General features: G+C 43.1%; 1 protein-coding gene across 3 annotated transcripts; it reads left to right on the top strand.

Annotated features, from left to right (window-relative positions):
* The first annotated feature begins 321 nt into the window (after window positions 1-321).
* On the top strand, window positions 322-18518 carry LOC123998072 (C-X-C chemokine receptor type 3-2-like). Of its 3 annotated transcripts, XM_046302940.1 has the most exons (4): window positions 322-393; window positions 10238-10280; window positions 13003-13194; window positions 15581-18518. In XM_046302940.1, the coding sequence occupies exons 3-4, from the start codon at window positions 13162-13164 to the stop codon at window positions 16694-16696; spliced, it is 1149 nt and encodes a 382-aa protein (XP_046158896.1). In that variant the 5' UTR covers window positions 322-393; window positions 10238-10280; window positions 13003-13161; the 3' UTR covers window positions 16697-18518. The 3 variants fall into 3 exon arrangements, with proteins under 3 accessions (XP_046158896.1, XP_046158897.1, XP_046158898.1); XM_046302941.1 differs by lacking the exon at window positions 322-393 and having other exon boundaries at window positions 9939-10280; XM_046302942.1 differs by lacking the exons at window positions 322-393; window positions 10238-10280 and adding an exon at window positions 12447-12509.
* Window positions 18519-26335: the final 7817 nt, after the last annotated feature.

The following is a 26335-nucleotide window of genomic DNA, read 5'->3' as shown; positions in this document are numbered from 1 at the left end:
ATGATCCATAGCCTATTCTATAGACTTTAGGCCTAGACTATACGAAGAGGATGCTCGGAGAAGCACTGGGAAAAGTTGTATTTATAAGAAAATGTACTTCCTTCCCGAGTGTAGGCGCTACTGGGATAGTGTATATAAAACTAGGCTACACTGCATTCATTACACATTGCAATGGATAGGCGTTCCCAATCATGAGACCCGGCCAGCCCTGGTCTTGCTGATGTAAACCCTTGTGTGCTGCCTAAACAACGACTGTGCTGTGTACGGTGGCACTTCCGGAGGCGAGTCAAAGGTTTCTTCTGAAAATAATTGTGTATTTGTCCAAAACATTCTGTATCTGTGTGTGGATTAGGCCTACTGAGAGAGAGAGTGCGAAGATGAGGAGGACCAGCGGTAAGCTTGCTACTGCTATAATTTATTTGAATTAAAAACATTGCCCATAATAAAGATTTTTATCCGAGATATACAGAAATTGACCTCAAAATAAGCCAGATTTGAGTAATTTACATAACTTACATTACTATGAATTGGCAGCCACAGATATGGACAGAGCATGGGTGCTGAAAGTAGGCTTATTCGAGAAAGCCTAATTAATTGGAACATTTTTCATTTTAATTTGACTTTAGCTACTATCAACAAGAGGCCTTTGTGTTGGAGCCTATTTATTCCTATTCAAGAAATAAGAGGTATTAGCTACCTGTTAGACAGATGAAATTATAGTCTACTTTTCATTTTGTCAGCAAATTCCTTCAATCAACATGCACTCTTTAAATATCTAGTTTCAGGTGAAGAGCTTGGTGTGTTAAATTAAAAACCAGGGCTGTAATTGGGGGGGTATGTGAGGGTATTGTAGCTTTTGCTAAAGAAAATGGCTAAAAACATAGGCCTTGTTAGCATAAGATTTTGAATTAAATTAAATGGACCTGATTATATAAAACAATCTACAATGACACTTTAGTCTACAATGCTTACAGCTAGAAACAAGCTGTAAAATGCAAGGGAAAGACGTGACTCCAATGCACATAGGATATATTTGGTTTGTCTCTATGACTTTCAGAGGCTGCGCTACAACCGAGGAGAGAATACATGTACATTGCTTGGGAAGTAATGTGTGATTCTGTCACTTTCAATTGACATTCAACATTTCAACAGAATATTAAACAACATAATAACTCTAAATCAGTCAGGAACAAGCCATTATTTCATTTGTGACACGCTACAGGCTCCCAGGAGCGCTCAGCATTTCAACAACACATCAACAACAGCACGTCAACAACATGCATATAACTGTTGCATTTAGGCTCTATAAATTACATAAGTAAAAAATAATAATAATACTTAGAATTAAATAACAATGAAATGAAAAAAGCCTTATTAGGATATACTGTACAATCAGTGCCTTTGAATTAACTTTTAGAAACATGAGTTTGGCCAGTCTTTGGTTTGAGGGTCTGCAGTGAGTTATACATGCCTAATTTGTTCATTTAGCCCAGCAGGTGCTCTTATATTCCCATGCACTAATCACAGTCAAAATAAGTATATTATGTAACAACAATATCATGGAAAAACTTTTATACAGTAGAAAATGAGAGTTTCCTAAATGAAAGAAGTTACAAGTGCATATAGACCTAGCTGATGATATGTGGCTGCTTTGTTAAACAATGAATGATTTTTTCTTTAATTCATTGATGACCAGATACTTCATTCGTAACTAGATCTGTTGCACTACATTTTTATAGTTGATATAAAACTTTAGCACTTTTCCAAAAAAGACTATCCTCTTTTTTAACATTAGTCTGTATAGAAATCAAAACACATCCGGTGCTGCGCATGCACTCATTCATTGGCATGCTCTGTTGTGGTATTAAAAGAGATTCTGCTTGTCTCCAGTCATGTAAAATGACGTAGAATTACATGAAATGCCTATACAAAAGGCATTTTTTTCTCTGAACGCAAATAAGATGATAGATTCATGCAGTGCTTTATTATAATGGATATCTTTTCACCCTTAACCTTGTCCACGGTGGTCTGTGAATCCACAACCTTCTGGCTACTTTGCCATGTATTGCTTACAAAATGAAGAACAGTTTCTAAAACTGCATATCTAAGTCTGTGGTCTGTCCTAAAGGACACATGTCAAACTCACGCACTTTTGATAGAAGTAAACAACTGCAAATTATGAAGATATCAAAGTGTCACCAACAAAATCATAAACAGTAGGCCTATAGCAAATGCAGCATATGGCATTAAGTTTTCACATGCAAAGAGTACTTTTTTGTAGTGCTCAAAGCCTCCCGCACCTCAGACTTCTGGAGTGGACCAGCCACCACTGGCCTGAGGAGAGACACATGGAACGACGGGTTAATGTGATAATCAGGGGGGAGTTGCAACCTATAACAAACCTTGTTCAGTCTCCTCGGGACTTTAAATGGCCCCACAAACCACGGACCCAGATTCCGGCGGGGAAGGTTTCGGGTCGAGAGCCAGACGTGATCCCCCGGTGCATACACCGGGGCCTCACTGTGGTAGGGGTCGGCACTCGCCTTTTGCCTCCTGACGGCCCTTTGTAGCCGCACACGGGCAGCATTCCACGTCTCCTCTGAGTGCCTAAACCATTCATCCACCACAGGAGCCTCGATCTGGCTCTGATGCCATGGTGCCAGGACCGGCTGATAACCCAGCACACACTGATATGTTAATAGGTTGGTAGAGGAGTGGCGGAGGGAGTTTTGGGCTATCTCCGCCCAGGGGATGTAAACCGCCCACTCCCCCGGCCGGTCCTGGCAATAGGACCGCAGAAACCTACCCACATCCTGGTTGACTCTTTCCGGGCGCAGTGCGCGCTAACCAAGGTTGCCAGGTGCACAGTGTTTCCTCCGACACATTGGTGCGGCTAGCTTCCGGGTTGGATGTGCGCTGTGTTAAGAAGCAGTGCGACTTGGTTGGGTTGTGTATCGGGACGCATGACTTTCAACCTTCGTCTCTCCCGAGCCCGTACGGGAGTTGTAGCGATGATACAAGATAGTAGCTACTAAAACAATTGGATACCATGAAATTGGGGAGAAAACGGGGTAAAAAGAAAAAATATTTTTAAAATATTTTTAAAAGATCCACAACGATCAGGATCGTGGTGTTACCCCGCGACAGGGGAAGATCCGTCACAAAATCCACCGATAGGTTGGTTGTGGAATGGGAAGGGGTTGTAATTTCCCTCTGGGCAGGTGTCTAGGTGCCTTGCACTGTGCGCATAACGAACAGGAGGAAACATAAACCCTCACATCCTTAGCTAAAGTGGGCCACCAGTACTTCCCAGCAAGGCAGCACACCGTTCGACCGATGCCAGGAAGACCAGAGGAGGGTGACGTGTGAGCCCAACAGATCAAACGATCGCGGACATCAAATGGAACGTATAGACGCCCAGCTGGACACTCAGGGGGAGTGGGCTCTGCACGTGACGCCCGCTCGATGTCCGCGTCCATCTCCCATACCACCAGTGCCACCAGGCGAGACACTGGAATTATGGGAGTGGGATCCGTGGACCGCTGCTCTGTATCATACAGCCAGGACAGTGCGTCTGCCTTAACGTTCTGGGAGCCTGGTCTGTGAGAAAGGGTAAACACAAAACAGGTGAAAAACATGGCCCACCTTGCCTGGCGAGGATTCAGTCTCCTCACTGCCCGGATGTACTCCAGATTGCGGTGGTCAGTCCAAATGAGAAAAGGGTGTCTAGCCCCCTCAAGCCAATGTCTCCACGCTTTCAGAGCCTTGACAACAGCCAACAACTCCTGGTCCCCCACATTTTCTTTGAAAAGAATGCACATGGGCGGAGCTTTAGTGGCCCCTATCCCTGCCTCGGACGCGTCCACCTCAACTATGAAAGCTAAGAAGGGATCAGGATGAGCCAACACGGGAGCCGAGGTTAATAGAGCCTTCAGGTGACCAAAAGCCCTGCCCAAAACCCCGGATAAATGTCCGGTAGTAGTTGGCAAACCCTAAAAACTGCTGTACCTCCTTTACCGTTGAAATGCGGTCCTTCTCCATCTCTACCCCTGATTCTGAAAAGCGGTAACCCTAGGAAGGAGACGGACTGTTGGAAGAACAGACATTTCTCAGCCTTGACATACAGGTCATGTTCCAACAGTCTACCAAGCACCCTGCGTACCAGAGACACATGCTCTACACCACTACACTGAAAATCTCCTCTACAAAGGATTGGAAGACTGATGGAGCATTCATTTGTAACGCATGACTAGGTACTCATCATGCCCAGAAGTGGTGCTAAATGCTGTCTTCCACTCATCTCCCGCCCGGATACGCACCAGGTTGTAAGCGCTCCTGAGGTCCAATTTTGTGAAGAAGCACGCCCAGTGTAGTGACTCATACACGGGCGCAAACCTCCATCCTTCTTCACAAAAAATAAACTCGAGGAGACAGGTGAGATGGAAGGTTGAATGTATCCCTGTCCCAAAGATTCGGTGACATATGTCTCCATAGCCACCGTCTCCTCCTGTGACAGAGGTTACACGTGACTCCTGGGAAGTGCAGCTTCTACCAAGAGATCTATCGCACAATCCCCCTGTCGATGGGGTGGTAATTGAGTCGCCTTCTTTTTACAGAAGGCGAGTGTCAAAATCGGCATATTCGGGGGGAATGTGCATGGTGGAGACCTGGTTTGGACTTTCCACCGTAGTGGCACCTAAGGAAACACCAACACACCTCCCTGAACACTGACAGGACCATTCCTTGAGAGCCCTCTGTTGCCACGAAATAATAGGATCATGAGAGGCCAACCAAGGAAGACCCAATACAACAGGAAATGCAGGGAGTCGATCAGGAAGAGACTAATTCTCTCCTCGTGACCCCCTGCGTTCTCATAGCAATGGGTGCTGTGACCTCCTCAATTAGCCCCGACCCCAAAGGACGACTATCTAAGGCCTTCTGTAGCTCAGTTGGTAGAGCATGGCGCTTGTAACGCCAGGGTAGTGGGTTCGATCCCCGGGACCACCCATACGTAGAATGTATGCACACATGACTGTAAGTCGCTTTGGATAAAAGCGTCTGCTAAATGGCATATATTATTATTATATATTATAAGGCATGTACAGGGAAGGGACCGTCAACAGGAACAATAGGAATCCCTAATCTATGTGCTAAGGAGCGGTCAATAAAGTTCCCAGCTGCGCCTGAATCTACTAGTGCCTTATAAATGGGAATGTGGGGAGAACTCAGGAAATTCTATAGGTAACCACATGTGTGCAACAGAGGGCTCTGGGTGAGTTGTGTGCCTATTCACCTGGGATGACCCACCAGTGCTCCGCCTGCTACCTCGACCTCCTGGAGAACCACCCCAGCACCGACCAGCAGTATGTCCTCTGCGGCCACAGTTGGTACAGGGAATGGTCCCCCCTCCGGTCCCCCTCATAGCAGCCCCTCCTAACTCCATCGGTGTGGGATCCAAGGTGCTGGGAAATGGAACGGGCAGACCCCGATCCAGACGTCCGCGGGAGGCCAGCAGGTCTACCAGCTGGTCCAGGTTGAGAGTGGTGTCCCTGCAGGCTAGCTCCCTACGAATGTCCTCTCATAAACTACACCTGTAGTGGTCGATCAGGGACCGCTCATTCCATCCCATACCAGCTGCCAGAGTTCTGAAGTCCAGTGCGAACTCTTGAGCGCTCCTCATCCCCTGTCTCTCCTCATCCCGTCTCTCTCCCACCGCTCTTCCTGATGATCAAAAACTGCCCGGAAGCGGCGGGAGAAGTCCTGTAGTCATCCAGAGTCGGGCCTTCCCTTCCCCAGATGGCGTTGGCCCACTCCAGGGCTTTTCCAGTCAGGCAGGAGATGAGGGCGCTCACTCTCTCGCGTCATGAAGGGGCCAGCCGAACAGCTGCTAGGTAGAGCTCCAGCTGGAGTAGAACCCCTGGCACCCGCAACTGATCCCAAAATATACTTTTTGGGTAGAATTTTCCATTAAGGGGAAAGTAATCTAAAAGTCACTAGATTAGTAATCAGATTACGTTACTGAGTTTGGGTAGGTCAACAGTTACGCTACTGATTACAATTTTGGACAGGTAAGTAGTAACTGTAATGGATTACATTTAGAAAGTAACCTACCTAACCCTGGCTAACAATGTTCAGTCATGTAAGGTCAAGGCGTTTATTTAAGGCCATTTTTACTGGACCCTGGGCTACTAAAAATAGTCCCCATGTGTGCAAACTCCTGTAAGCGCCTCTACTCTACTTCTTCATGCCAACACGCAAATGCGACGACATGCATGCAATTTCTTGTAATAAAGGTACCTCAGTGCTCCCCAGGTCACCCCCCTCTCGCTTCACTTTTGCTAAGGCACCTCCTGATTAAAAACTTAAGCACTGAACAAGGTAGTCTAGACTCTAGCTAAAATATCAACACAAGCCACTAGCCAGCCAGCCATATACAGTGGCATGCAAAAGTATTTACCCCCCTTGGCATTTGACATATTTTGTTGCCTTACAACCTGGAATTAAAATGTATTTGAGAGGGGGTTGTATAATTTGATTTACACAACATGCCTACCGCTTTGAAGATGCAAAATATATTTTATTGTGAAACAAACAAAAAATAAGACCTAAAACAAAATACTTCAGCGTGCATGTAAGGGAATTCTTCGTCCTCCTCTGACGAGGAGTGTAAAATGTCGGGCCAATGCGCAGCGTGGTATGTGTTCATGATGATTTATTTTACTGAACACTGAAAGTACAAAATAACATCGTGAAAATAAACGAAAACCAAAACAGTGCGTAAAACACTAAAACAGAAAATAATCACCCACAAAACACAGGTGGGAAAAGGCTACCTAAGTATGATTCTCAATCAGAGACAACGAACGACACCTGCCACTGATTGTGAACCATACCAGGCCAAACATATAAATACAACATAGAAAAAAGAACAGACTACCCACCCCAACTCACGCCCTGACCATACTAAAACAAAGACATTAAGGTCAGAACGTGACAGTGCATAACAATTCACCCCCAAAGTCATTACTTTGTAGTATCAAATCTCTGAAAGACTGAAACAGGTTTCCTTCAATAATTTCCCTGTATTTAGCGCCATCCATCATTCCTTTAATTCTGACCAGTTTCTCTGTCCCTGCCTATGAAAAACATCTCCACAGCATGATGTTGCCACCACCATGCTTCACTGTGGGATGGTATTCTCGGGGTGATGAGAGGTGTTGGATTTGCGCCAGATATAGCATTTTCCTTGATGGCCAAAAAGCTGAGTATTAGTCTCATCACCCCAGAGTACCTTCTTACATATGTTTGTGGATTCTCCCACATGCCTTTTGACGAACACCAAACAGTTTGCTTATTTTTTTCTTTAAGCAATGGCTTTTTTTTCTGGCCTCTTCCGTAAAGCCCAGCTCTGCGGAGGGTACAGCTTATAGTGGTCCTATGGACAGATACTCCAATCTCCGCTGTGAAGCTTTGCAGCTCCTTCAGGATTGTCGTTTGTCTCTTTGTTGCCTCTCTGATTAATGCCCTCCTTGCCTGGTCCGTGAGTTTTGGTGGGCAGCCCTCTCTTGGCAGGTTTGTTGTGGTGCCATACTCTTTCAATTATCTATAATGGATTTAATGGTGCTCCGTGGGATGTTCAAAGTTTTTGATATGTTTTTATAACCCAACCCTGATCTGTACTCCACAACTTTGTCCCTGACCTGTTTGGAGAGCTTCTTGGTCTTCATGGTGCCACTTGCTTGGTAGTGCCCCTTGCTTAGAGGTGTTGCAGACTCTGGGGCCTTTCAGAACAGATGTATATATATATATTCAGATCATGTGACACTTAGATTGCACACAGGTGGACTTTATTTAACTAATTATATGATTTCTGAAGGTAATTGGTTGCACCAGATCTTATTTAGGGGCTTCATAGTAAAAGGGGTGAATACATATGCACGCACCACTTTTGTTATTTAAATGTTGTTTTTTAAACAAGTCATTTTTTTCATTTCACTTCACCAATTTGTACTATTTTGTGAATGTCCATTACATGAAATCCAAATAAAATTTAAATGACATGTTGTAATGCAACAAAATAGGAAAAACGCCAAGGGGGATGAATACTTTTGCAAGGCACTGTACCATGAGTTTATGAATTATGAATGTTAGATGTTAGTGAGCATTGAAGATAAATCACAATCAATAAAACAAAATATTGAGCTAGCTAACTACCAGATTCACATCAATCATTAACATCAATGACCAGCTTATAGCCTACCCTCTTTTCCCGATGTCAATCATGTCTTTAGGAGGCACTGTAACCATAGCAGGGGGAAGTAGAGGTGCTGAGGATGCTACAGCACCCCCTGAATAAGAATACCATATCTTTTAAATAAAATGTCAATAACAAAACAATCGCACCAAATTAGTATGCTGGGCCTTTATTACTCCTGTATGAGCAGACAAAAATATTTGTCAGCATCGTGGAGAGAAAGAATTCTACCAGCACCCAGTTTGCCCAGTTTCCCCACCCCGAAATATCTTCCCTCTGCCATGATTGTAACTAGCTTGCTTACAATTTGTGATTGTAAGTGAGGGTGTTGTTGCATAAATAATCAGTTCTATGCTTAAATACAAATTAAAGTAGATTTTTCTTTTAAATAAGGGGGGAGTGCCCTTTTTTCATTTTGAGCACTTGCCCCCTGAAAGGTCTGTGCATGGCCCTGTGCACAGCTCATAGTACTAATGCAAACATTTGAATAGGATGATAAATGAGAACTCAGCTGTGCAACTTCTGTGAGGGCTTAACTGCAGTGAGTTTTTGTCACGTGCCACTGAAAACACATCGAGCAGGAGCATGTGGTGGCCTCTTTCATTCTCCCTCTGACTCATTCTAAATATATTTTCACTAAAAGGCTCTCTGTGTGGCCTTATCTATCTGAATATTGTTTGTGGAGATATGCTCTGATGAAGGTCGACTGACCGAAAGCTCAGCTATAATTAAATTACATTTGCATTTGATTGGAAGTGTGCAGTGACTTTTTCGTCTTTCTCCGTAAAATTAAGGATGTGAAATCTTACACTATTGTGTGTGCAATGTAGTTGCTTTCCGGTTGGTTTCCTTAAACAAATAGTAGTCTATGTTGATACACCATTAGATCAAGCAAAAAGCTTTCTTTCAATTGGATAGAAAATAAACACTCAGCCTGAGAGTTTTAAAGATTTTCAACCAACGTTTACATAATCTCTTTTAAACTTTACTTATGACTAATAACACCAACTAATTACCCATTAATATAATAAGAAAGTTATTTCCCCACATACCTTGAATAGTTTACCAAAACATACTTTGTACATTATCTTACTCTCAGTGCCCAACAATCTGTTGCCTTTTTCCATTGACTAACATCTCACCTCTGAGTCACAGAGTGTAGAGGAAGGAAACAGCAGCTATGAAGTTGCAGTTGTATAAGCCACCACTCCAAACAGTAACAACCTCAACATGCTATAATGTCCCTCTCAAATTCAGCCTTGTCTTTGCAGTGCTTTAAAAATAAGGTTTCATTTTTTGTATGCTATGTAATGGGTTTCTACTAAGATTAAGAGCAAAGGTGTTGCAGGTATTATCAGATTATTGCTTCTTCCATTTGTGCTCCTGTTTAGTGCCTCTACAACCAAGAGTAAAAACGTTGTAGCGTCTTTATTCTTTACCCGTGAATAAAGAAAACCTGACAGCTCCACCACCTAACATAATTTATCTGAACACCTAGGACATCCATCCACATCTGATTAAACTGAATTGCACAAAAAGTATCTATGTGGATTGAGAACGTTACCCTCAGTTAGAGGTTGTTGTTACACATGGTGACGTGCTGCTTTGATACCCCAGCTGTGGTAAAATATATAAATAAATAAGGTGTGACATTTTCTTCACACTGATGCACACTACATGGTGTGGTTGTGGACAGAAAAAATGAACATTTCCTTGCCGCTGGATAATAGTTGCTCTATGACTATTTACGATCACACCATCTGAATAAGGCCAGATTCTAGATAACAGATTTACATGCAGTATCTATGCTTAAGGGAAATAGTGAGTAAACCAGCAAATGGCTGATCTATTCCAGTTCCCTGGGGCGTTGCATGGGTGACACAGTGTGAAAGCACATCAGAGGTAACTCTGTGACCTTAAACAGAGGTACATCTTCTTCCTCACCTAACTGCAAGCGATATCAAACTTGCTCAATCTCCTCAGGGGGTCCACGTCCCCAACACGTCAACACTCCGACAGTGAGCAGGTAAGAGGCTTTTACATCAGTAATGATATAATACAACATCTTTGCATTTAGTTATGTGTAAAGACTTTAACAGTTTGTTCTATGCTAGACACTGTATTTTTCACTATCCTGTTTTTGCAATGGTTCCACAGTGGGGAATATCTTTAGAATGATTTTCATGCTCTTGGAGACTGTATCGAGGACTGTACTGTATAGAAATAACTGGATATCAATGTGAGCTCAGAGAAATGCTTACAGAAATCAAAGAATGTCTGATTGTATCTATCCAACAGATTCATATCCACAAACAATGCAAATGTTTGTCTGGTTTTAGCCGCAATAGACAGGGTCGAAACTGAATAATACCACAGTACAGACAGTAAAAACCCAACTCCTGCAAAACACAGATTTCACTTCCCCAGATGGGGAAAGTTCAAAACATTTCCCAATGTTATGGGAATGTGTGCCAGACATTCAGTCTCCCTGTACTCAATTAGATTGGCAAGCAGTCAGGGATTTGTATATCGGTTTCTGCATCTAGTCCGCTCATAGACATTTGAATACACTTTCCTCTCGGAGGGGGTGGGGGGGGGGGGTTCTCAATGTTTGTGTGGGTTTTTTCTTAGAATGTAGGCTACTGCACTACACATAAAAACGTACCGTTTGTTACGTTACAGCTTTATTCTAAAATGGATTAAACAGTTTTTCCCCCTTATCAATCTACACACAGTACCCCATAATGACAAAGCAAAAAACAGGTTTTTAGACATTTTTGCAAATGTATTAAAAACAGAAATATCACATTTACATAAGGATTCAGACCCTTTATTGAGTACTTTGTCGAAGGACCTTTGACAGCGATTACAGCCTTGAGTCTTCTTGGGTATGATGCTACAAGCTTGGCACACATGTATTTGGGGAGTTTCTCCCATTCTTCTCTGCAGATCCTTTCAAGCTCTGACAGGTTGGATGGGGAGCATCGCTGCAAAGCTATTTTCAGGTCTCTCCAGAGATGTTCGATCGGGTTCATGTCCGGGCTCTGGTGGGCCACTCAGACTTGTCCTGAAGCCACTCATGCAATGTATTGGCTATTTGCTTAGGGTCGTTGTCCTGTTGGAAGGTGAACCTTCGCCCCAGTCTGAGGTCCTAAGAGCTCTGGACCAGGTTTTCATCAAGGATATCTTTGTACTTTGCTCCATTCATCTTTCCCTCATACCTGACTAGTCTCCCAGTCCCTGCCACTGAAAACAGCATGATGCTGCCACCACCATGCTTCACCGTAGGGATGATGACAGGTTTCATTCAGATGTGACACATGACATTCAGGCCAAATAGTTCAATATTGGTTTCATCAGACCAGATAATCTTGTTTCTCTTGGTCTGATTCCTTTAGATGCCATTTGTCAAACTTCAAGCGGGCTGTCATCTACCTTTTACTGAGGAGTGGCTTCCGTCTGGCCACTCTACCATAAAGGCCTGATTGGTAGAGTACTGCAGAGATGGTTGTCCTTCTGGAAGGTTCTCCCATCTTAACAGAGAAACTCTAGAGCTCTGTCAGAATGACCATTGGATTCTTGGTTACCTCTGTGACCAAGGCCCTTCTCCCCCGATTGCTCAGTTTGGCCGGGCGGCCAGCTCTACGAAGAGTCTTGGTGGGTCCTGTCACATTCTGACCCTAGTTCTTGTGTTATTTGTTTGTTTTAGTTGGTCAGGACGTGAGTTGGGTGGGCATTCTATGTTTTGTGTTTCTAGGTTGGTTTTCTGTGTTCGTCCTAGTATGGTTCTCAATCAGGGGCAGAACAGGTGTCGTTAGTTGTCTCTGATTGAGAATCATACTAAGGTAGCCTGGGTTTTACTGTTGTTTTGTGGGTGATTGTTTCCGTGTTTGTTCGCCACACGGTACTGTTTCGGTTTTGTTCATGATTACTATTATCATTGAGTGTTCAGTTTATGTTTTTTAAATAAACAACCATGGACACTTACCACGCCACATCTTGGTCCGATCCTTGCTACACCTCTTCTGACAAAGAGGAGGAAAACCTTTACAGTTCCAAACTTCTTCCATTTAAGAATGACGGAGGCCATTGTGTTCTTGGGGACCTTCAATGCTGCAGACATTTTTTGGTACCCATCCTCAGATCTGTGCCTCGACACAATCCCGTCTCGGAGCTCTGCGGACAATTACTTCGACCTCATGGCTTGGATTTTGCTCTGACATACACTGCCAACTGTGGAACCTTATATAGACAGGTATGTGCCTTTCCAAATCATATCCAATCAATTGAATTTACCACAGGTGGTCCAGTTGTAGAAACATCTCAAGCATGATCAATGGAAACAGGATGCACCTGAGCTCAATTTCGAGTCACATAGAAAATAGTCTGAATACTTATGTAAATCATGTATTTCTGTTTTTTAGTTTTTATAACTTAACAAAATGTTTAAAAGTTAAGGGGTCTGAATACTTTCCGAAGGCACTGTGTGTACTGTACATGTGCAATGTACTACATATCGCCAATATAAGCCAGGAATAACAGCTAGAGAGAGTGCATAACTAGAAAAACATTTCTGTCTGTCTGTCTCTGAGTAAGCCACATACATTTTGTTTTTTTTACCTTAATGTCACAATCCCCTTTGGACAGTCACCGGTTCCTAACAGCTGTCCTTGAATAGGTCTGCTTGGCCTAAAATATGAGAGGATTCGGTTCCTGAATTTCTAACTTCTCCTTTTTATTTGGTTCAGAGTGGCAAATGAAGAGAGGAACGCGGGTGAGACTACGAGAAGAGTGTCCTGAGTCTGTGAAGGTGTTTCAAATGAAGAGAGGAACGCGGGTGAGACTACGAGAAGAGTGTCCTGAGTCTGTGAAGGTGTTTCAGGTGTTCTGCTGTTTCGTTGGTAACAATGGATCAAGTCAAGGCAACCACAGATTACTATGTGAGTAACGGTCTTGTTATGACACATACTGATGAATGTAGTTCTTTATGACTACAAGAGCAATAGATGCTGCAAGAAATAATTGGGAGTAGCAGACTAAAAAAAAATATTAGCCAGCTAAGTCAAATAAGACATTATATTTTATAACATGGTTGGTCAAGAAATGAACAGAATAAAACTAAATATGTATGAGACAATTTATAACAATCTGTACATTAAAACTTGTATTTTAAAACAATGGTTAGAGAATCTGAAGCCATTTAAAATATTGTTCAAAATCATAGAAGCTACAAGTGTATGATCTTAATTTGATCATGCTTTTGTTGGTGAGAATTTTCCTGCACCACAGGAAATGCAGATAAGCTTTGTAATTTACATAATTTCACTGAAAACTTACACATGGTTATATTGACATTACTTTTCATGTAGACTACTTTTGTCCAGCTAATATTCTAACCACCAATCAAGCACCATTATTGACTAAATGTTCATATCCTGTGGCTTCAGGACTATTTTGCTGTGACTATATACAGTGGGGCAAAAAAGTATTTAGTCGGCCACCAACTGAGCAAGTTCTCCCACTTAAAAAGATGAGAGGCCTGTAATTTTCATCATAGGTACACTTCAACTATGACAGACAAAATAAGAAAAAAAATCCAGAAAATCACATTGTAGGATTTTTTATGAATTTATTTGCTAATTATGGTGGAAAATAAATATTTAGTCACCTACAAACAAGCAAGATTTCTGGCTCTCACAGACCTGTAACTTATTCTTTAAGAGGCTCCTCTGTCCTCCACTCGTTACCTGTATTAACGGCACCTGTTTGAACTTGTTATCAGTATAAAAGACACCTGTCCACAACCTCAAACAGTCACACTCCAAACTCCACTATGGCCAAGACCAAAGAGCTGTCAAAGGACACCAGAAAATTGTAGACCTGCACCAGGCTGGGAAGACTGAATCTGCAATAGGTAAGCAGCTTGGTTTGAAGAAATCAACTGTGGGAGCAATTATTAGGAAATGGAAGACATACAAGACCACTGATAATCTCCCTCAATCTGGGGCTCCACGCAAGATCTCACCCCGTGGGGTCAAAATGATCACAAGAACGGTGAGCAAAAATCCCAGAAACACACTGGGGAACCTAGTGAATGACCTTCAGAAAGCTGGGACCAAAGTAACAAAGCCTACCATCAGTAACACACTACGCCGCCAGGGACTCAAATCCTGCAGTGCCAGACGTGTCCCCCTGCTTAAGCCAGTACATGTCCAGGCCCGTCTGAAGTTTGCTAGAGAGCATTTGGATGGTCCAGAAGAAGATTGGGAGAATGTCATATGGTCAGATGAAACCAAAATATAACTTTTTGGTAAAAACTCAACTTGTCGTGTTTGGAGGACAAAGAATGCTGAGTTGCATCCAAAGAACACCATACCAACTGTGAAGCATGGGGGTGGAAACATCATGCTTTGGGGCTGTTTTTCTGCAAAGGGACCAGGACGACTGGTCCGTGTAAAGAATGAATGGGGCCATGTATCGTGAGATTTTGAGTGAAAACCTCCTTCCATCAGCAAGGGCATTGAAGATGAAACGTGGCTGGGTCTTTCAGCATGACAATGATCCCAAACACACCGCCCGGGCAACGAAGGAGTGGCTTCGTAAGAAGCATTTCAAGGTCCTGGAGTGGCCTAGCCAGTCTCCAGATCTCAACCCCATAGAAAATCTTTGGAGGGTTGAAAGTCTGTGTTGCCCAGCAACAGCCCCAAAATATCACTGCTCTAGAGGAGATCTGCATGGAGGAATGGGCCAAAATACCAGCAACCGTGTGTAAAAACCTTGTCAAACATTTTCTGTAAGTCTTCACCTCTGGCATTGCCAACAAAGGGTATATAACAAAGTATTGAGAAACTTTTGTTATTGACCAAATACTTATTTTCCACCATAATTTGCAAATAAATTCATAAAAAATAATTTTTTTCTCATTTTGTCTGTCATAGTTGAAGTGTACCTAAGATGAAAATGACAGGCCTCTCATCCTTTTAAGTGGGAGAACTTGCATAATTGGTGGCTGACTAAATACTTTCCCCACTGTAGGTCAAATTAAGATGTGTAATAGGTACACACATCTGTATGAATATAGCACTGCATCATCTTGAGTTTAGTCAGAGATACAAATGCGCTCTGTCCTATGAGGAAAATCCAGGGCCTGTATCCATAAAGCGTCTCAGAGTAGCAGTGCTGATCTAGGATCAGTTTGACCTTTTTGATCATAATGAACAAGATTATATGGGCAGGGGGAATGCTTCATGCATACGGACCCAGAACATTGTTGTAGTTAGCTAATTTTCCTTCCTCAAATTCTCTTTTCCTCTCCTATGTCTCCAGATTTATGAAGACAACTACAGCTTTTCACCAGAAACCGGCAGTAGCCAATCCAGTGGCGTGCCTTGCAACCAGGATGGCATCATGGACTTCACCCGGAGCTACTCTCCTGTGGTCTACAGCCTGGTGTTTGTGCTGGCACTGGTGGGTAACATCCTGGTGCTGTGTGTCCTGATGCGCTACCGCACCTCTCAGAGAGGCGGGGCCTGCTCCTTCTCCCTCACCGACACCTTCCTGCTCCACCTGGCCGTGTCCGACCTCCTGCTGGCCCTCACGCTGCCCCTGTTCGCCGTCCAGTGGTCCCACCTGTGGCTGTTCGGTGTGACCGCCTGCAAGATTTCCGGAGCCTTGTTCTCTCTGAACCGCTACAGCGGCATCCTGTTCCTGGCCTGCATCAGCTTCGACCGCTACCTAGCCATCGTCCACGCCGTCAGCACCGGCTGGAAACGCAACACCTGCCATGCCCAGATTGCCTGTGCCCTCATCTGGACAGTGTGCTTTGGCCTGAGTGGGGTGGACATCGCCTTTAGACAGGTGGTGGAGATGGAAGTGGGGCGCTCGGAGGATCATCAGGGCCTGCTGGTGTGCCAGACGGTGTTCCCCCACAGCTCAATGCAGTGGCAGGTGGGGATGCCGCTAGTCAACTTGGTGCTGGGTTTTGGGCTGCCCCTGCTGGTCATGCTCTACTGCTACATCCGTATCTTCCGCTCCCTTTGCAACGCCTCGCGCCGCCAGAAGAGGAAGTCCCTTCACCTCATCGTCTCCCTGGTGTCTATGTTTGTGCTCTGCTGGGCACCCTACAACTCCTTCCAATTGGCCGAAAGCCTGAAGAAGCTGGGCGTGATTAGTGGAGGCTGCCAGTTTGGCCGCACGGTGGACATCGGGATCCTGGTGTCTGAGAGCATGGGCCTGTCACACTGTGCCCTGAACCCGCTGCTGTACGGCTTTGTGGGGGTGAAGTTTAGGAGGGAGCTGACCAGAATGTGTAAGGGGCTGCTGGGACAGAGGTTCTATCCAGGGATGAAGGAATGGAGAGGACAGAGGAAAACACGGAGGACCACTGGGTCCTTCAGCTCAGTAGAGAGCGAGAACACCTCCCACTTCTCTGTCATGGCGTGAGCCAGCCACGTGCACAGAGAGGGGTTCTACCTGTACCCAAGCACATTTTTGTTGTTGTTCTGAACCCACAAGTCATCGTAAAGTCGTCAAGTTCACCACCCCCAACCCCCCCATCCCATTGGTCTGCCCTGTACAGAGCTTGCGTGTGCCTGGTATCCAAACATGCATGGCTTGGGATGCAGTCACCGGTCGAGTCTGTGTAGCAAGCTACCTAGTTTAAATACCAACAGTACTGCCACAGTAGCATAACATTTGATCTACATCATCATCAATATTTTGTTTGGTCTACATAGCCTACGCGCAGCACAGAGGCAGAAGACAGAGAGGAGCAGCTGCATTCAGGCTGTACGACCCTCTACGACCCTCTGACCCATCTCCATCCCTTCATCAGTCGGGTGTTGCACATGTGTGTCAGGGCAGCAGCAACACAGGTAGTCTGGACTTATACCGTAGCATGAGTTAGAAGAGTATGAATATTATAGTATATAATGAAGTTATTATTTAAGAGCATTGAAGAGAAATCACAAAAAATGCTAGTTAACTATCAGGTTTACATCAATCATCAACACAATGATCAGATGATAGCCTATTGTCTTTACCCAATGTCAATCATGTGTTTAGGAAGCACTAACTAGCGTGCTTACAATTTTTGATGAGTGAGTGTGTTGTTGCAGAAATAAATAGGTTTATGTTTGTTTTTTTTATCTCTACAAAGGCAGGTAGTATGTTATGAATTTAGAGATGTACTTTTTTTAAGGTGGTTGTCACTAGTTATCACAGCCAAAAAGGCAAAATTGTCTCTAATGTAAAAATGTATGAAAACAAAAAATAACTTTTTGGTCTTAATTTAAGGTTAGGGTTAGGCATAAGGTTAAAAGTGTGGTTAGGGGTAAGGTTAGGTTTCAAATCAAATTTGAAGAAGAGAGAGGGAGAAAGAGGGAGAGGGGAATGTGGAGAATGACTGAAAAAGAGTGAGGAAGAGAGAATACAAGACAAAAGGGGGACAGGGAGTCATGAAAAGAGGGAACAGAAATTGGAATGATTGTGAAAATGACAAAATGGGGAAGAAATACAGATGTGCGCATTGTGTCAAAGTGAGGAAAAAACGGATGTTATTTTGTTGTGATTCGTTCCTCTGGTGCTTCCTGATAGTTGCCTAGCTCAAAATGATGGTGCTTTTAAAGACCACACCTTCTCAGGACGAGGAATTTTTCATATAGTAGTCTACTTTCGCTATCTTCTTGTAAATACAATTTTGGGGTCATTTTTGTTCATGAGATTCTACAGTCCATCCAATCGCATAGCCTACCATGTTAACCCCATCTGCCTCTAGTGTTTGGCTTTATGATAAATTGATGACTAATTTCAAGGAACTGCTAAATAGATTTTTTTAAATGTTTGATACCCACTCCCTCAAAAGGGCCAAGTCATCATTATATGTGTTACTCATATATTGCCTTGTAGTTTTGAAGGCAGCAAATACTTATACATTTCAAATCCTCGCAGCAATAATTTTTTCTTTGGTTGATTGCTTCATTTTGTCACTTGCTGAAGAGGGGAAACAACGGTGTTAAGTCATGACAGACATGCAGCTTTACCTATCGCAAACTGTCCACGTGTCCTTTGGTACCAGACTGTTGTTCAACATTTGCTAATTTACCTATTTAGATGAGATTGTTATCAATCAGTCAGCACAACAGATATGTACATGGGATTTTATGCATGTATTTCTATGTTGTAGAAATTTGAGGAAGTAGAATAAAACATTGGGGGAAATGTCATTTTCATATCAATAAATAAATGATATGCAAATATCTTGTTACATCTCTAGATATTTTTGGCTATACAACATTTCAAGGTTAATTTACCTGCATTAATGTAGCAAGTAGTATCAGGAAACATTCCAGCAGTACTTACCAAAAAAGGCCAATCTCGCCATCTGGTGGACAACATATAAAACAATTTATGTTATATTTCTTTCCTTATCCTCTTAATCTGTAAGATACGTTATCTCTACTTCGAAACAACATGGCAGGTGAAAACAAATTCCCAGGCCATTTAACCTCAGAGCATTTCGTATTATTCTGTATGTAAATCCGAGACACTCCATTTAGTATGATATGTTGTGTTTGGTATGGGTACCAGTGGAGGCCCCTCGGAGGAGGAAAGGGAGGACCATCCTCCTCAGTCAATTTCATACAAATATTTTTTTTTAGAAGTGATTATTTTCAGATAAAACTATACTAAATATATTCACATGTTACAAAAAAATGGATTAAAACATACTGTTTTGCAATGAAGGTCTACAGTAGCCTCAACAGCACTCTGTAGGGTAGCACCATCGTGCAGCTGGAGGACAGCTAGCTTCCATCCTCCTCTGGGTACATTGACTTCAATACAAAACTTAGGAGGCTCATTGTTCTTTCCCTCTTCCATAGACTTACACAGTAATCATGACAACTTCCAGAGGACATCCTCCAATCTATCAGATCTCTTGTTGCATGAACTGACATGTTGTCCACCCAATCAAAAGATCAGATAATGAATCTAGTACAGAAGGCATAAGCCACAGCTAGCTAGCATTGCAGTGCATATAATGTTGTTAGTAGTTGACTCAAAGAGAGAGTAAGACAATAGTTTCACAGTTTTGAACAAATTAATTTCTTCCAAAATGAAGGAGAAACAAGAGAAAGATAGAGATTTCCAGATTGTTTAAATCACTTTCTGTTTCACTTACTTAGCTAGCAAATGCAGCGAGCTAGTTTAGCCTACTCAAACACCCTGCTCAAATAGAGGGATGCTATGTTAGCTAGCTGGCGATGACTATCCAACACAACACTGGAACTCTTCCAAGTCAAGGTAAGCTTTTGGTTTTACTCATTTATTGCCACCAGGGCTCGCTGAGCTACACTGCTTACTGACTGTATGATTGTAGCAGGTTAACATGTTAGTTCTAGTATTAGCTATGCTGACTATGACGTTATTTTAGCCAATATGGTGACAACGATGTAGAGGTTATGATATGGTTTTGCTTGTAAAGGTTTTTTCGCCTGGTCACATACAGCCTGATGTGCAGTGCAGTGAAGTCCACAAGGGAAGGGAAACGATGAGTGGAGTGGAGCGCATAAATGCGAAGAGGAAAACAGTGGCTGCTATAAAAGTGAATCATCTCGGGGTGTATTCATTCTGCTGATTCTGTGGAAAATACGTTTCTTAAACGGAAGCAAAAGGAACAAAACAGGGATAAACATACCTGAATTTGTCTAATATAAACTGGTATTTGCAACTGTTGGCCCTAGATCAGCTAGATGCAGGCAAGAAGAGTGTGCAAGGCGATATTGAATGTGTCACCGTCTGTCCATGTGTCACTGTCTGTCACCTAAAAACATGATCTCGGCCTGTGTGCACCTACGTTGTAAACTTTCATTCATAGGCTAGGTTGTAGCAACCTCATGATGTGTATAGGCAAAATTTGAGAATCATGTCGTAGCCTAAACGTATCACTGTCACATTGAACTGGATGAAAGGAATATGAATGACAGTCATCCAATATACTGTAATAGAAATAAGCTATTCTCATGAAAAGTCTAAATTGTCCTCCCTCATCTTCAACGACACCGACCGCAACTGATGGGTACATAAGACAGATGGTTAGAGTGGTTGGTCAGGGTGGATGGGTGCGCGAGTTTGAAACTCATCACAGACAACTTAGTATTTTAGTTCATTAGCAATTTTTAAACTACATACTACTTTTTCGCTACTTTGCAACTATGTATAACGCAAATGTCTAGCAACCAAAGGTTGCGAGTTTGTATCTCACCACGGCCTACTTACTACTTTGTAGCACTTTTGCAACTACTTTGCATGCTAGCTAACCATTACCCTAACCTTAACCTTAACCCTTTAACCTAACCTAAAGGTGGCAGGTAGCCTAGTGGTTAAAGGAATATAGTCTTGGGAGTTAGAGTCTTGGGCTCGGAACTGAAAGGTTGCTAGATCAAATCTCTGAACTGACATGGTAAAAATCTGTCGTTCTGCCCCTTGACAGGGCAGTTAACCCACTGTTCCTAGGCCATCATTGTAAATAAGAATTTGTTCTTAACTGACTTGCCTGGTTAAATTATAAATTAAATTTAACACTAACCCCTAGCCTAGCTAACATTTGCAAGCTAGCTTATGATCGCCACCTAGCCAGAATTTGTAACATATCATACATTTTGCAAATTCATAAAATAGTGTACATTTTTGCAAATTTGTAACATATAATATGTTTTGCGAATTCATAACTTATTTTACATTTGACATATTCGTAACATATAATAGGAATTGTAATTATTAACATATCATACAAAATCGAAGATGGACATCCACAAATGAATAAATACCATACTCAGTGGTGACCCGTCATTCAGGGAAGGTGGGCCAGAACCCCACCTGTTTTGACCCCAACGTTTATAGCAAAAAATATATATATGTACACTACCGTTCAAAAGTTTGGGGTCACTTAGAAATGTCCTTGTTTTCCATGAAAACATACATGAAATTATTTGCAAAATGAATATGAAATATAGTCAAGACATTGACAAGGTTATAAATATTGATTTTTAGTTGAGATAATAATTGTGTCCTTCAAACTTTGCTTTTGTCAAAGAATCTTCGATTTGCGGCAATTATAGCCTTGTAGACCTTTGGCATTCTAGCTGTCAATTTGTTGAGGTAATCTGAAGAGATTTCACCCCATGCTTCCTGAAGCACCTCCCACAAGATGGATTGGCTTGATGTGCACTTTTTACGTACCATACGGTCAAGCTGCTCCCACAACAGCTCAATAGGGTTGAGGTCCGATGACTGTGCTGGCAACTCCATTATAGACAGAATATCAACTGACTGCTTCTTCCCTAAATAGTTATTGCATAGTTTGGAGGGTCTTTGAGTCATTGTCCTGTTGTAGGAGGAAATTGGCTCCAATTAAGCGCCGTCCACAGGGTATGGCTTGGCGTTGCAAAATGGAGTGATAGTCTTCCTGCTTCAAGATCCCTTTTACCCTGTAAAACTCTCCCACTGTACCACAATCAAAGCACCCCCAGACCATCACATTCCCTCCACCATGCTTGACAGATGGCATCAAGCACTCCTGCAGCATCTTTACATGTTTTCTGCATCTCACAAATGTTCTTATTTGTGATCCAAGCACCACAAAATTAGATTTGTCTGTCCTTAACACTTTTTTCCAATCCTCCTCTGTCCAGTGTGTGTTCTTATGCCCATCTTTAATTTTTATTGGCCGGTCTGAGATATGTGTTTTTCTTTGCAACTCTGCCTAGAAGGCCATCATCATTTCTCAGGACAAGAATAGACTGACTGAATAGGGATGGAGAGGGAGCTAGTGAGATTTGCTGGTAAATACATATACTGAATAGGGATGGAGAGGGAGCTAGTGAGGTAGGCTGCAGTGGGTAGGCTAGTGAGGTAGGCTGCAGTGGGTTTGCTGGTCAATACATATACTGAACATATACTGAACAGGGATGGAGAGGGAGCTAGTGAGGTAGGCTGCAGTGGGTTTGCTGGTCAATATATATACTGAACAGGGATGGAGAGGGAGCTAGTGAGATAGGCTGCAGTGGGTTTGCTGGTCAATACATATACTGAACATATACTGAACAGGGATGGAGAGGGAGCTAGTGAGGTAGGCTGCAGTGGGTTTGCTGGTCAATATATATACTGAACAGGGATGGAGAGGGAGCTAGTGAGGTAGGCTGCAGTGGGTTTGCTGGTAAATACATATACTGAACAGGGATGGAGAGGGAGCTAGTGAGGTAGGCTGCAGTGGGTTTGTTGGTCAATACATATACTGAACAGGGATGGAGAGGGAGCTAGTGAGGTAGGCTGCAGTGGGTTTGCTGGTCAATATATATATACTGAACAGGGATGGAGAGGGAGTTAGTGAGGTAGGCTGCAGTGGGTTTGCTGGTAAATACATATACTGAACAGGGATGGAGAGGGAGCTAGTGAGGTAGGCTGCAGTGGGTTTGCTGGTCAATATATATATACTGAACAGGGATGGAGAGGGAGCTAGTGAGATAGGCTGCAGTGGGTTTGCTGGTCAATACATATACTGAACAGGGATGGAGAGGGAGCTAGTGAGGTAGGCTGCAGTGGGTTTGCTGGTCAATACATATACTGAATAGGGATGGAGAGGGAGCTAGTGAGGTAGGCTGCAGTGGGTTTGCTGGTCAATACATATACTGAATAGGGATGGAGAGGGAGCTAGTGAGGTAGGCTGCAATAGGTTTGCTGGTCAATACATATACTGAACAGGGATGGAGAGGGAGCTAGTGAGGTAGACTGCAGTGGGTTTGCTGGTCAATGCATATACTGAATAGGGATGGAGAGGGAGCTAGTGAGGTAGACTGCAGTGGGTTTGCTGGTCAATACATATACTGAATAGGGATGGAGAGGGAGCTAGTGAGGTAGACTGCAGTGGGTTTGCTGGTCAATACATATACTGAACAGGGATGGAGAGGGAGCTAGTGAGGTAGACTGCAGTGGGTTTGCTGGTCAATACATATACTGAATAGGGATGGAGAGGGAGCTAGTGAGGTAGGCTGCAATAGGTTTGCTGGTCAATACATATACTGAATAGGGATGGAGAGGGAGCTAGTGAGGTAGGCTGCAGTGGGTTTGTTGGTCAATACATATACTGAACAGGGATGGAGAGGGAGCTAGTGAGGTAGGCTGCAGTGGGTTTGCTGGTCAATACATATACTGAATAGGGATGGAGAGGGAGCTAGTGAGGTAGGCTGCAGTGGGTTTGCTGGTCAATACATATACTGAACAGGGATGGAGAGGGAGCTAGTGAGGTAGACTGCAGTGGGTTTGCTGGTCAATACATATACTGAATAGGGATGGAGAGGGAGCTAGTGAGGTAGACTGCAGTGGGTTTGCTGGTCAATACATATACTGAACAGGGATGGAGAGGGAGCTAGTGAGGTAGACTGCAGTGGGTTTGCTGGTCAATACATATACTGAATAGGGATGGAGAGGGAGCTAGTGAGGTAGGCTGCAATAGGTTTGCTGGTCAATACATATACTGAATAGGGATGGAGAGGGAGCTAGTGAGGTAGGCTGCAGTGGGTTTGTTGGTCAATACATATACTGAACAGGGATGGAGAGGGAGCTAGTGAGGTAGGCTGCAGTGGGTTTGCTGGTCAATACATATACTGAATAGGGATGGAGAGGGAGCTAGTGAGGTAGGCTGCAGTGGGTTTGCTGGTCAATACATATACTGAACAGGGATGGAGAGGGAGCTTGAGGTTGCAGTGGGTTTGCTGGTCAATACATATACTGAATAGGGATGGAGAGGGAGCTAGTGAGGTAGGCTGCAGTGGGTTTGCTGGTCAATACATATACTGAACAGGGATGGAGGGAAGCTAGTGAGGTAGGCTGCAGTGGGTTTGCTGGTCAATACATATACTGAATAGGGATGGAGAGGGAGCTAGTGAGGTAGGCTGCAGTGGGTTTGCTGGTCAATACATATACTGAACAGGGATGGAGAGGGAGCTAGTGAGGTAGGCTGCAGTGGGTTTGCTGGTCAATACATATACTGAATAGGGATGGAGAGGGAGCTAGTGAGGTAGGCTGCAGTGGGTTTGCTGGTCAATACATATACTGAACATGTAACCACAGTAATGGCGGCCAGTAAATCAATTAATAAAAATGTAATATTGACAAATTAAACAAATTGTAGACCTTTAATCTTTTCCAAAATATCAACAGACACTTAACTTCAATTAAGTATGAAACATTTCACAGTGTTAACTTTCTCTTTGTCCCTGGTTTTATCTCTTCAGTGTGGGTGGGGTATAGCATACATTTTCAACAACAAAGACTGCACTTCCAGTTTGTGTTCTTTACTATGTTGAACTCTGTCTTCATTCCCAGGCACAGCACATGGAACCAACGTTGGCATACAAAACATTCAATCAAAACAAAACAAAGCGTACGACGTTATGAATAATATGAAATATCAATGCAGTATGACGAATTTCGAATTAGCTGTCCATTGTGTTATATCATAAATTGACGTACATGCCGTCACTGTTGTCAAAAGACTATAAACATGTTAAATAAAGTTACTAACCCAGTCAATCTCTGGGCCACATCCAGGTTCTTTATCAGTGGCACACAGGAAGCAGTTGTTGGCAGCATATGGCTGTCCCACACTACTACATAAAAATAAAGAATTTACATTTACTTTGAATTAAATGTCATTACATACCAGACATTTTTAGTATATCCTCAGTCATTTATTTTCTCAGTTGCTCCATGTGTTTTTGAAGGTTCCATATTAATTTGGGAAGGGATGTTGGGGAAGTTCTGTGCAACTTCCTTGACCATCTACACCAAAAAAGAACAACTAACCATTCATTATTGAAAATATAACTATCAAACCTGCAATACAAAGACCCCACAGCTGAAGGTGTCCTGCTGCATGGTGTGAGTTATTTTCCCTCCTTTATGTCCGCCCAGTCGTCTTTTCCATGGCAGGATCTTCTCATTTTGAAGTATTCTCTTTTTTATGTAAAAATATTGGAATTATGATTAGTTATGAATACACAAGGCAAATGAATACACAAGCCAAATGTGTATGCTGTTTTCCTTATCACTATAATCTAGTAGTAATTTATTAGTAGAGGTAATTTCCTTTATGCCCCATTCTACACACAGCCTAAATTATAGGCACTGAACCATTTACAGGACAATAAAAGTGGCATATAGGATCCAACCCTATCACAGAGTGAATAAATGTACAGTCGTGGCCAAAAGTTTTGAGAATGACACAAATATTAATTTTCAAAGTCTGCTGCCTCAGTTTGTATGATGGCAATTTGCATATACTCCAGAATGTTATGAAGAGTGATCAGATGAATTGCAATTAATTGCAAAGTCCCTCTTTGCCATTCAAATGAACTGAATCCCCAAAAAACATTTCCACTGCATTTCAGCCCTGCGACAAAAGGACCAGCTGACATCATGTCAGTGATTCTCTCGTTAACACAGGTGTGAGTGTTGACGAGGACAAGGCTGGAGATCACTCTGTCATGCTGAGTGTGTTCGAATAACAGACTAGAAGCTTCAAAAGGAGGGTGGTGCTTGGAATCATTGTTCTTCCTCTGTCAATCATGGTTACCTGCAAGGAAACATGTGCCGTTATCATTGCTTTGCACTAAAAGGGCTTCACAAGCAAGGATTTTGCTGCCAGTAAGATTGCACCTAAATCAACCATTTATCGGATCATCAAGAACTTCAAGGAGAGCGGTTCAATTGTTGTGAAGAAGGCTTCAGGGCGCCCAAGAAAGTCCAGCAAGCACCAGGACCGTCTCCTAAAGTTGATTCAGCTGCGGGATCGGGGCACTGCCAGTACAGAGCTTGCTCAGGAACGGCAGCAGTCAGGTGTGAGTGGATCTGCACGCACAGTGAGGCAAAGACTTTTGGAGGATGGCCCGGTGTCAAGAAGGGCAGCAAAGAAGCCACTTCTCTCCAGGAAAAACATCAGGGACAGACTGATATTCTGCAAAAGGTACAGGGATTGGACTGCTGAGGACCGGGGCACTGTCATTTTCTCTGATGAATCCCCTT

This window comes from Oncorhynchus gorbuscha, linkage group LG15 (genome assembly GCF_021184085.1).
Source record: "Oncorhynchus gorbuscha isolate QuinsamMale2020 ecotype Even-year linkage group LG15, OgorEven_v1.0, whole genome shotgun sequence".
In the NCBI taxonomy this organism is placed as follows: Eukaryota; Metazoa; Chordata; class Actinopteri; order Salmoniformes; family Salmonidae; genus Oncorhynchus; species Oncorhynchus gorbuscha.
The sequence above is the reverse complement of the archived record's forward strand: the minus strand, read 5'-3'. Positions and strand labels throughout refer to the sequence as shown.

Coding starts and splice junctions, on each gene's coding strand:
- LOC123998072 (XM_046302940.1), top strand. CDS start 13,162: ATGGATCAAGTCAAGGCAACCACAGATTACTAT. Junction 13,195..15,580: donor AGGCAACCACAGATTACTAT/GTGAGTAACGGT, acceptor CTATGTCTCCAG/ATTTATGAAGACAACTACAG.